Genomic DNA, 12,581 nt, shown 5'->3' with positions numbered 1-12,581 from the left:
AGTTTATTAAAAGTTAGTGAATTTATTTCCCTATATTAACAAAGCTAGCACGATGTATATAAGTCTCAAAACAAAATGATATATGTATATGAACATTGCAAGCTGTCCATAGCGGCGGAAGAAACGCAATCTACGCAAAATCTGAATAATGGTACACTCAGTTATGGCAATGCAAATCACTAATATGACTAATTGTATTTGACTAATTTCATACATTGGTCAGCATAACAAGATCTCAAATTGACATGGTGCATCGAATGAATACCTCAACTAACCTCTAATTTAGCATTGGCATGTGGGGCTTCATGCAAAATGAATTTAGTTGACACAAATTTGGAAAACTCCTAACTTGGGCCCTATCAAAATAGCAGTTGGTACCTAAAAGGAAAAACACAATGCATAATACATTTATCCTTTCATATTTACCAAATACAAACAGCATTCAAGAATGTCTTCGTCCCTCAGGTACCGGTTCGATCAGCATGGGGCAGGTTAACAGGGGGCAAAGTTGAGGGCAAGTTTCCTTGCAGCGGCAAGGAGAATGGGGCAAAGTTACTTCATGGACAATACGGGGCAAGTCAAAGTTAAAGTCTCTAGGGTGAGAATTCTTAAAGTCTCCTTCTCTCAGATAGAAAAAAAAGAGCATCAAGGTGCAGTTCAAAATGGAGTATGGCATCCGGTTTCAAATTGGCATCGAGGAAAATGGCTGACTTCTCTTTGTCCAGGGAGTTTAAGTAAGAAACATTCCAAATTCTGCAGGGTCTTCCATTGGAGGGTTCATAGGTTGGCTTCAAATTGTCCAATGAAAATTGCGCTCATTTATGCATACACTGTCCTTGGAGCCTTGAAACACAAATTGTAACATGGTTTGCCAATTATTTTACTATCTGTACCTTCATTGTCCGCACCTGCAGACTGACCTTGTATCAAAGGGGATGAAACCGGCCTAGTACGAAACCTTGAAGATAAATGTATTAGTCATCTCTACTGGAAAAATACAACTTCAAGCAAGAATATATGTTTCATTAGTTCAAGGAAAAGGCACGTAGTTAGAATCTGAGACCAGGCAACTAGGCCAAAGCCTCTACTAAATTTAGGCTAAGCAAAACAGTTTCAAACGAGAAATCATGGCATACATTTGCAATTATGACTGATTACTACATTTTCAATACTTCATGATTAATAAAGCTCGTTTACAATGATGGCGAACTACCCCGAGGGCACAATTTCCCTCTTACATCATATTCTTTACTGAAATCACACCACATTATACGTTTTGATTACACGATATGTATGAGTATATGCTAGACCCTCTTTTCTGCATCATCACTACCACAGCCAAGGAATATTTTCTGCCAGAACTAGTTTCCTGCCAATACCATGCATGACGTATGTACAGGTGGTATAACCTTGCATTAAATTTTCATGTGTGCTGCTTGCCTGCCAACAACTTTGATTTAACATGCACATGTTTCCCAAAAATTAAGTGTATTTCATGTATTTTTTCACAATTTTTCCCACCACTACAGGGCACCTGCACTTTTTTCGCACAGTACATGTATTTTTATTACTTTTGAGCATACCTGTACTCGCACTGAACTTTCCTTATGTCCATACTGTAATTTAAAAAAAAATACTCAACAGATACTGACAAGCCATAGTTGGAGGCAATCTAAGTGGTTGTGCTGAATCGGTTGTGTTGATTTAATGTTTCACAAAAATGATAAACAATGATACAAAAAAATTAATCAAAGCACTTTCTAGATAACATTACCAATAACATTAATTAGAAGAAGATGCAAACAGTTCCTTTTTCCAGAGGTCACTGGACATAAGTTGGGGTCATCGGACTGCAGATACTGCACCCCAGAACTACTGATTGCCCACCTGCCACAAGGACTTAAAGTAAAGGGATCAAGGAGGTGTACCCTTTTGAGACCATGAAGTAAGGAAACTAGATTAGGGTCTCTCTTGTCCTAGGGCACACCAAAGCTGCTCCTGGTAAGTCCTAAGGGGCATATTTATGAACCCCTTGCACCGCGGTTGCATCACGTTTTGTGATGCCACAGCGGGGCAAACCTTGAAATTATATCCGTGAGGCCACGCAAAGCGGCATTGCGTGGCTTTGAATGGCCTCACAGATATGGATTAAGGCAAGACAGAGCAAATCACTGCATTGCCTTACTCTGCAGAAGGGAGGCATCCCTTGGGCATTGCAGTGGGTGTTCCTATGCAACACCTATGGATTTTGATGCATCCCCAGATTTATAAGGACTTGTAAACCTGAGAATGCGCCAAAACCTTACACGGAGAAATAACCGTTAAAAACAAAGACAAAGGGAAAAGTGGCAGAAGGCACAGCCAGCTCAGTCAGCTTGCAAGCTTCCTCCTTACTCCAGAGCTATATTTGCTGTCCACATTGATGCAGACAAATGAGTAAATGGGAGCAAGTGTACGAAAGGTAAACAAATGAATGTGGGAAAGCAAAAAACCACCAGCAGCCCGAAAATGCGACAATGCAAGGCAGCTCCAAAGAATATTGGTTATATGCAGAACCACCCACACAGACACACTCTCTCTCTCAGACATGCACACACTCACACACACAAACACACCCACCCACATTCACACACACATACACACTCTCTCTCTCAGACACACCCACACTCACACAGTCACACTCTCTCTCTCAAACACGCACACACACACTCTCTCCCAGACACACACACAAACACACACAAGTAACACGAGGCAGAGCCCATTTCAAGCCCCCCCTCTGGTGACCCTGTGTCAGACATCAGACAGTTCTCCCCATAGAGCATTGACACGTGTGACAGTGCGCTTGCAGGTCCACCTGAGCAGCATGTGGCACGGAAATGACATAAGAAGCTTCTCTTTAAGAGCGGCACACTCGCCAATGGAGCTCCTGGTTTGCCTGAGGAAAAAAACACAGTCATAGTCTCAATGTATACATGAAGAAAGAACCATGCAGCTATGGGACAGGGAGAGGGGGTACATAGTGGAGTTAGTTATGGGCCTGCAACTTTGGAGGTGAAATCTCATAATTAAGGCCATAAGGAAGAAAAAACCGGTGGGAGGAAAGGGAAAGGAGGATTGAAGGTTAAAAGGAAGTAAAGGTAAATGTATAGAAGGGGGAAGAAGCCTGATAGGAGGGATAGTTGGATGGATGAGTGGGTCAAAGGGCGGTTGAATGGATAGGTGGAAGGGTCAGTTAAATGATGGCACAGTACATGAAAATCTGAGGATACATGGATAGAGGAATTGATGGATGAAAATGTTTATTGGTGGATGGGTAAGTCAAATGATGGATGTACGGGCGGATGGCTGTAAGGATGAATGCATAGACGATATTTGTGTGAACGGATGGATGGAATGACCAATGAATGAATGAAATGGTCAAAGACTGAATAATTATTAAAGTATTAAATGATGATAGAATGTAAAGTTAAAATGTTGGATAGGGGTGTATGAAAAGGTGAAAGGTTGAACTGAACTGATAATTGATTAAGCGGAAGAGACAAAAATGATCTGGGGAGGGTTCACTTGCTTTGCTTGTTTGGTCCTGTCAGAGCCTTAGTTTAAAGTAAGTGGGACTTTAATTTTCTGGCTACTCCCTTGATTTGCATCATTCATAGGCAGTTGTTGTGCAACAGACGTAGAGGGAGCTCAGTGGCGGCCCATCCTTTAGGGCGGAGGGGCCCCGCCCCCCCGCCCCATGAAGAGTGTCTGTCAGGCTGAACAAAGGTCAGCCTGACAGACACTCTTCATGTTCAGGTCAGGCAGCCAGGAGCAGACATGCGCGATTTGCGCAGACTCCTGGCTGCCTGAGCTGAACTTTGCTGGGCTGAGGAGATCACGACCCCTATGGGCGTGACCTCCTTGGCCCAGCAAAGGTGCCTCGAAGCCCTCCCCTGGGTGACGAGGAAAGCGTCACCCATTGACACTCTCCCTGGGCGCTTCAGGTTTAAGCCCTGAAGTGCCCAGGGCGAGTGTCAATCAGTGACACTTCGTCACAGAGTGGGGTGGGGTCAGCAGTCTTACTGACCCCATCCCACTCTGTGACGAGGCTGGGACTGCTGCCTTCCCTCATTGGCTGACCTCAGGTCAGCCAATGAGGGAAGGCAGCAGTCCCAACCCTCCTGGGACCTCCGAGGCTGAAGGTAAGAGTGTGTGTGTGTATGTTTGTATGTATGTCTGTTATGTTTTACATTGAATGTTTGGTGCGCGCGTGCATGTTTGCGTGTTATGAGTGTTGTTAATGGATGTGAGTGCGTGCGTGCGTGCGTGCGTGTGTGTGTGAAAGAATGAATGTGTGTGATCTTGGAAAATGAATGTTTGGTGCGTGCGTGTATGTTTGAATGGAATGAGTGTTGTTAATGGATGAGCGTGCGTGCGTGTCTGTGTGTGAAAGAATGAGCCTGTGTGTGTGTGTTTGTGTGTGTGCCCCGCCCGCCCCCCTCCCAAAGCTGCCGGCCGCCACTGAGGGAGCTCATGGTCCAGTCTGTCAATGCCAACCCCCAGGTGTAAGAGTTGTTCTCTGTTCCTACATCACAATGTAAAAGAGATGTAAACTGCTAGCGGTCCATTTAATCTCTGCCCATACCCAGGGTGCTATGGCGTCGCCCCCCTGGCTGAGCCTGGAGCAGAAAAATAAAATTATAGTTGTTTTATTTTTCTTCTGCTGGCTCAGCCAGCCATGCTGGAAGGGGCGGGCTGGGCCATGGGAGGTAGGAGAGGAAGTGGAGAGAGTGCAACTAAGTGCGCATGTGAGTTTGGCCTTCTGTCTCAGGCCGGCCAAACACACATGTGCACTTAGGTTTCTCTAGCCTGGCTGTGTTTAACAGCTGTGCTAGAGAAACTGCAGAGACCCCAGGGCTGTGTGTGAGGGGCTGGCACCACCATTCAGACCAATTCTGACGCTGCTTTCATGCAAGCGTAAAAACAGCACCAAGTTTGCTGGGGAGCCTGTGCCTGTGTCCCAGCACTTAATGCTGGGACACCGCAAGAAGAGTGATGAGCCAGGCGGCAGGAACGAAGGCATCGAGGTAAGTGTGTTTTATTTTATTTTTTTGAGTTGTGTGGCAGGTGCCACTGGCCATACCATGTGTTGAAACTGATAGGGCAGGGACGCACTGTGCATGAAGTCTACTCTGACCTTAGAGTGAAAAAGACACATACTCATGTTATATCACTCTGTCTCAAGTCCATGGTGCAACAGTAACAGAAGAAAGTATTGTGGAACAAGGAAAAGGTGTATCTGTTCTCTCAAAATATTCCAATTAATGCATTCGGTGTAATAGACAGAAATACTCTGGAAGCACTGAGTCTGTCCACAATGTTTGTTCTTAGAGGAAGAGATCTCTTTTTACAATGGACCTACCACACATTGTCAGCACATGATGACAAATGTGTGGGGTAATGGACCATCGATTGAATGTCCTTGAAATTATCTAGGATGTCTTGATATAGCCCTTGGGTATGCACATCACCACTGGGGGGGGGGCACCTTGAAGGACCATAATATGTTTATATGTTTGCATACCTAGTTTCACCTGGGCACCTGATGTGGATTCTGGGTCAGGAGGGTATAGATCAGCCCTTTCATCCTAGGGTTTGAGTATTTTTTTCCTTTTTGACTGAATGACATGTTCTTACTGATTGGCAGCAGATCCCTATTGTATTTATGCATTCTTGGGTGATTCTGTTTCTTGACTCCTTTGTTGTTCGGTCAAATTTGAAGAAGCGTTTGGGGGCAGGGTATTTGCAAAGTATTGTACGAGCCTTAAATTAAGTGGAGGAGGAATGGAAAGGCAGTGTGTATGTTGGGCAATTGATCTTGTGTATGCTCCAGTTTACATTGAATACAAATATTAAAGAGTGAAGTGATGTGTAAGAATCACCTCATGCTCTCAGAAAGGGCTAAATGCCACATAGCAGTTTGTTTTGTCACCATTTTATGCCCATAACATAAAATAAAGGCCCCCATGAAACCACATTGTCGCAATTGGCCAACATATGCTTCAAGCGGTGTGTACTTAGAATATCGGAACCAAAAATATTGTGGGACAAAATATTGTGTCAAGATTATCGAGGACAAAAATATCTTAAAGATAAGTTTCAATACATAAGTAAAGTTTTACTATATATAACTCTACATATAAGTACCTTGATGATATATATATATATACATATATTTATATATATATTTGAGGCACGCAGATGTGAAGTTAAGAATAGTAAATGTATAGTTACCTATTTGCTCATACTTACTCAAAATTTTGGTCCTCAATATTTTTGACACAATATTCTGTCCACACAATATTTTTGGTTCGGATATTCTGTCAGTGATCCTTTGCATTCAGAGGGTACCACTGCCACCCTTTACGTATGTAATGGGAAAGATGCAGGAACATTACATCACGTCACAGGTACAGGGATGCATAGGCAATGAATGGGGTTTTATGTTCTGGGACAATGGCATTTTCATTTTTAGGATGACGAATGAAGTGATCACCTCACTGAAGTTTAAAAATGTGAAATTATCTCACACTTACAATAAGGATTCTTCCCGGCCATCAATCCAATGCCAGTGGCCACGATCTACATCCTGGTGGCCCACCCAGAAATACTGCTCGCCTGCTGTTCTGCTGATGAGAGCACCCTGTGGAGAAAAAGCACTGCCATTAAAAATCCACTCTTTCCTAAACAGAATTAATTGAGCCAGCACTGATCTGATCCTCTTAATGGGGAACAGGAAGTGCAAAGTTACACCTACCAGTTCGTTGAGATCATCGGAGGTAGCAAGGACACCAGCCTTATTAGAGCAGGCAGTTTTGCTCCCCGGCCAGGAAAGTTTTTCCTTCTCATTTGAGAAATAGTAACACTTGTTCCTCAGGCAGGTCCAGTTTTCAGGACAGACGGAGTAAGGTGCTGCAGACAGAAAAACTTTTATCAGAACTAAAGGAGAACAGGAAAAAAGAGAATGACTTAGGAAGCAATGGGAAGAGAAACAGGAGAGAAATGAACAAACATGGCAAAAAAAGGAGAGGTGAAAGACATTCTAAAACTAGAGGGAGTGAGCAGAAGAGCGTAGAGATAATTAAAGATAAGAAAAACTGAGGCTCCGGAGGACACAGTAAGGAGAGAGGAAGGTAGAGGAAGGAAATAGAGAACAGCAAATAACCAGAGAATTGGAGTCTCGGGGCAGTTAAATTAGTTATACTTGTAAATATTATTTATTAAAAAGGAATCCATCAAAGAAGAGCATGAAGTTCTCTCACCTCTTGCAATATTACAATGAACCCACTCAAAATTACAAAATTAATACACTATTTAAAACAGTTTACAATTAACTATTTCACATTATATTTCTCATCAGAGCAGAACTCTATTTGCGCAGTACAGTTCAAATTTGATGTACTTTATACCTTCTTCATAGCCCATGAGGGAAAGCACTTAAATCAATAATTCTTTTGACTTTTGAAATTTGTTAGGGTTCCCAGTTTGTAAATGTCCACCTCTAGTTTTCTAAATGATTATCGTTTCTTTTTTTTCCTTCTTCATTCAGTCTCCTGTTTCAGTCTGAATATTTTACTTTGCTATTGCAAATACCAGATAAAACAATCACACACTTTTTTTACGGTGCCAAATTCCTACAGTGCATCCATCCTACTTTTGCTTCCCTGTTATCCTATGGTCCCTAACCTCACACTAACTTACACCAAATCATTTTAGGGATATAGAATTGTTCTTGTCCTGAACTTTAACCTTCATAAATATATTTAGCTCTCTTCTATCCCAGGGTGTAGCTATCAATGGAGCAGCTACGACGCCATCACCCTCCACGCACTCAACGCCGGCTGCTCATCCACCTGCCACCATGCCACCCCGAGGCTCACCCGCGGACCCTTCTCCTGCCGGAGCTGCACCTTTACCAGCCTCCAAGCCAGCAACCCACCCACCAGGGCAGGACGCAACCATCTCAGATGCATCCTACTCAACACCCGCTCCATCCACAAACACGCCATTGACTCTGAAACCTACTCGACTCAGCCTCCCCGGACGTTGCCTTCCTGACCGAGACCTGGATGAACCCCTCCTCAGCACCCAACATCGCCATAGCCATCCCGGACGGCTACAAGATCACCCATAGGGACCGCACCATAAGCCCAGGAGGAAGCATCGCCATCGTCCACAGGAATACCCTCAGAATCATGACCAGCACCGAAGACACCCTCAGCACCGATAAACACATACACTTCTAGATCCACACCGATCCAAACGCCACCCTCAGAGGGACCCTCATTTACAGACCCCCTGGGCCCTCACAGCAGTTCAGCGACTCCATCACTGACTTGTTCAGCACGCACGCCCTCGCATCCACAGACTACATACTCCATGGGGACCTGAACTTCCACCTCGAGAACACCAACGACAACAACTCCACCACCCTGCTCGACAACCTCGGACTGAAGCAGCTCATCACAACACCCACCATCTCCGCAGGACACATGCTCGACCCCATCCTCTCCGCCAGCAAACACGTCTCCTTTAGCCACACCACCATACTCCACTGGACCGACCACCCCTACATCCACTTCACCTTCGGGAAATCCACAACGCACCACCACCTGCAGTGGATTCCCCGCCGCAGCTGGAACAAGGTCACCAAAGACCAGCTGATCACCACCCTCTCTCGAAACCCACCTACCGACACCACCAGCACCGACACAGCCGCCCGCAACCTCAGGCAATGGATCGACGACTGTGCCAACACTCTCGCCCCGATCAGGAAACCTTCAAACAGACGCACCAACAGAAAGGCCATCTGGTTCACCGCCGACCTCCAGGAATCCAAGCAAACATGGCAAAGACTCGCGAAGAAGTGGCTCCAAGAACAGACACCGGAAAACCACACAGCCCTCAAGAATGCCATCCGCAGACACCACCAACTCATCCGAACTGCCAAAAGAACCTCGTCCAAAGAACGCATCGACAACAATGCAAACACCTATAAGGAGCTCTTCAACATTGTGAAGAAACTCTCCAACCCCGGTTCCAACGCCAACGACATCCTGCCATCGCAAGACCTCTGGGACTCCCTAGCCTCCTTCTTCTACCGCAAGATCACAGACACCCACGACAGCTTCAATACCCAGGACCCCGTCAACTGCCGACACCACAGACTCAGTGCCCCCCAGCGAAACCAAACTCCTGCTCTCTTGGATCCACGTCAACGACGACGACACCATCAAAATCCTGAACACCATCCACTCTGGCTCACCATCCGACCCCTGCCATCACCACATCTTCAACAAAACGAGCTCCATCATCGCACCCCAACTCCGGAAAATCATCAACAGCTCCTTTGAGACCGCCACCTTCCCGGAGAGCTGGAAACATGCTGAGATCAACACCTTACTTAAGAAACCCAAGGAGGACCCAAAGGACCTCAAGAACTTCTGGCCCATCTACCTGCTCCCCTTCCCAGCAAAAGTCATCGAGGAGATTCTCAACAGACAACTGACCCGCTTCCTTGAGGAGAACAACACTCTGGATTCGTCCCAAGCCGGATTCCACAGCAACCACAGCACCGAAACCACCCTCAGCGCCACCACCAACGACATCAGGGCCCTACTTGACAATGGAGAAACTGCGGCCCTCATCCTCCTGGACCTCTCGGCCACCTTAGATACCATCTGCCACCACACCCTACGCACAGGCCTCAGCGACGCAGGGATCCACGACAGAGCCCTGGACTGGATCACCTCCTTCCTCACCGGCAGAACCCAGAGAGTCCACCTCCCTCCATTCTGCTCTGAAGCCACCAAGATCATCTGCGGCGTACCCCAAGGGTCATCCCTCAGCCCGACCCTCTTTAACGTCTACATGACACCGCTCGTAAACATCGTCCGATCACACGACCTCAACATCGTCTCATATGCCGATGACACTCTCCCTCCCCAAGCACCCCGCCACTGCCAAAACCAACTTCCACGAAGGAATGAAGGCCATCGCCGAATGGATGAAGAACAGACTGACAAGACTGAGGTCCTCATCCTCAGCTTCACCCCCTCCACCTGGGACGACTCCTGGTGGCCTGCCACACTGGGAACCGCACCGACACCCACCGACCACGCACGCAACCTGGGGTTCATCCTGAACTCATCGCTATCAATGATCCAGCAAGTCAACGCCTCTCTTCCTCCTGCTTCAACACCCTCCGCATGCTTCGAAATTTCTACAGATGGATCCCCACCAGAATCAGAAGGCCGGTCATCCAAGCCCTCGTAAGCAGCAGACTGGACTACGGCAACACCCTCTTCATGGGAACCCCGGCCAAGCTCCAGAAAAGACTGCAACGCATACAGAATACCTCTGCATGCCTTAGCTTGGACATCCCCCACCACAGCCACATCACAGCCCACCTGAGAGACCTGCACTGGATACCCGTCAACAAGAGAATCATATTCAAACTCCTCACCCACGCCCACAATGCACTGCACAGCGCTGGACCAGAATACCTCAACAGACGACTCACCTTCTACACCCCAACCCGCCAGCTTCGCTCTGCTGACCTTGCCCCCGCCACTGTTCCACGCAGCCATAGAATGTCTGCCGGTGGCAGATAGTTCGCCCGCCTTGCCACCAAGATGTGGAACACCCTTCCTATCCACCTGCGACAGACACAGGACCTGCTAACATTCAGGAGAGACCTCAAGACCTGGCTGTTCGAGCAGTAGCAGCACCCCCGCCTCAGCACCATGAGAGCCTCACGGGTGAGTAGTGCACTTTACAAATGCTATAATTGATTGATTGTCACAGGGGCCCTGGTACCCAAGGGCCCCACTGCACCAAAATCACAGCTGTTGATGCATCCAAATTAGGGATGGTGCCTATTTTCCTAGCGTGCGTTGGGAGCAGTACCGCCCTGGGGACAAAACTGCCCCACTCAATGAGCTAGGGATCCCTAGAGGAGTAACTTTAGCCCTGTAACAGAAGGCCTCTTCTACAAGGTTTGTTATTACTATTGAATGCAAAGAGTTGTATATTAACAATGGTTGCTACTGTTTGAGCCCTGAAATGCAAGATTATTTCTCTATTTTACTGACTTCAGTGGGTCATCCTGATATTTGAAAAAGTAGCAAAGCTTCTCAATACTTCCATTTCATTTTACTAAAATCAACAAAGGAGACTAGCTTTGATATCATTACACCAGTGACACAGCAACAAAAAAACTCCCATTTGCTCCTTTGGAGGAATCTTGTAAACGTATGCCGACCTGATCACAAGCTTCTATGGTTTGTTGCGGAATGGTATTAAAACTCATCCCGCCTAGCTCTCTTAATAAGTTGCCTATAACAATTGATTTCAGGCATGATTCATAGATGATGTCCATTATGGATTTCAGAAACACAACCACTATTAATTGGTCCAGCATGAGAACAGTACAATTTATGCCCATATTCAACTATAATTTGCTCCACAGATCAGCTCCTACAGTTGCACCAACGTTTGAGCAGCTTCATATAGTCTATGTTTGAAACCTTTTGGCAGATTTCAATAATCTTCTGTCCTGAAGAAGACCATGTCAGTTTAGCTGAAGGAGTGAAATAGTAACACATTTATCTCAGCTTATCTGTAGGTCAAATCTATAAATATTGATTGACTGTGATTCCTCTGTATCACTGAAATTTACTTGTTATATTTGTTTATAACTTCCCATGTCCCTCTGTCTCACATCCATCCACTTGTTCACTGCACTATTGGACTTTCTCATTATTGACACCATTCATTATGTATGTAATTAAGATGATTTTTGCCCTTTTTGTGAAATTTTCACATTTATTTCTGTAATGTATCCACTTTTAAAGAAACAGTTGTCTCCTGAAGGGATATTACTTTATTGTGCTCCAGTTGGGAGTTGGGGGTGGTTTTCTGACAGCATGCAAATATGTGGTGGACAACTTATCTATCTCTAGGGCATCTTTTGCAATGAGTAGCAAAGATGAGATCCATCTGGAAATCCTAAGCGTAATAAAGTAAAAATCATTAGAAAACTCTTCTCATGTTATGCATTGAGTATCTAAGACTTATGAGCAACAATAGCTTCCCCTCCCTAAGTCATATTGCAGAAAAAGCACCACAGTCTCCCTTTCAAGATGCACCTTCCCATCGAAGTCCACCAAAGAAAGTGTTGGTCCTTTAATTAGATGATACATCAAGTGATCAAGGCAAAGGGCAGACTGGATCCATGACATGGCCTCAAAGAAACTTGATTGATAACTAATCAGACTACGGTGTGGCATAATAACTGATTGCTCCCCTCAACTGTCTAACTTTAAGGTCTGGAAAAAGTTTCCTTTGCTTAACTAGTCAAACTAGGCACTTTTCTGTCATTAACATCTACATCGGAAGGTGTGGTACCTCATGGCTCCCCTCTGTCTCCTTACCAATGTACTAATCACACCTCTATTCTCAGGTATTAAGGCAAAGGGGTTGCTATGTCACTCCTAGGTTGACGACACCCAGATGTATCAGTGGGTTACCGGTTTCGATAC

At 45.6% G+C, this 12,581-nt stretch overlaps 1 protein-coding gene across 1 annotated transcript in view; it reads right to left on the bottom strand.

Annotated features, from left to right (window-relative positions):
* Window positions 1-2,790: 2,790 nt before the first annotated feature.
* Window positions 2,791-12,581, bottom strand: part of LOC138246811 (C-type lectin domain family 2 member B-like) — a 54,193-nt gene continuing 44,402 nt past the window's right edge. Inside the window, exons 3-5 of the mRNA XM_069201573.1 lie at window positions 6,797-6,978; window positions 6,576-6,682; window positions 2,791-2,935 (exon numbers count right to left, since the gene is read on the bottom strand). Coding sequence (XP_069057674.1) covers window positions 2,791-2,935; window positions 6,576-6,682; window positions 6,797-6,978 — 434 coding nt within the window. The remainder of the gene's footprint in view (window positions 2,936-6,575; window positions 6,683-6,796; window positions 6,979-12,581) is intronic.

The sequence above is a fragment of the Pleurodeles waltl genome, chromosome 7, assembly GCF_031143425.1.
Source record: "Pleurodeles waltl isolate 20211129_DDA chromosome 7, aPleWal1.hap1.20221129, whole genome shotgun sequence".
Lineage (NCBI taxonomy): Eukaryota > Metazoa > Chordata > Amphibia > Caudata > Salamandridae > Pleurodeles > Pleurodeles waltl.
Note: the sequence above shows the minus strand (reverse complement) of the source record. Positions and strands in the feature narration are given on the sequence as shown.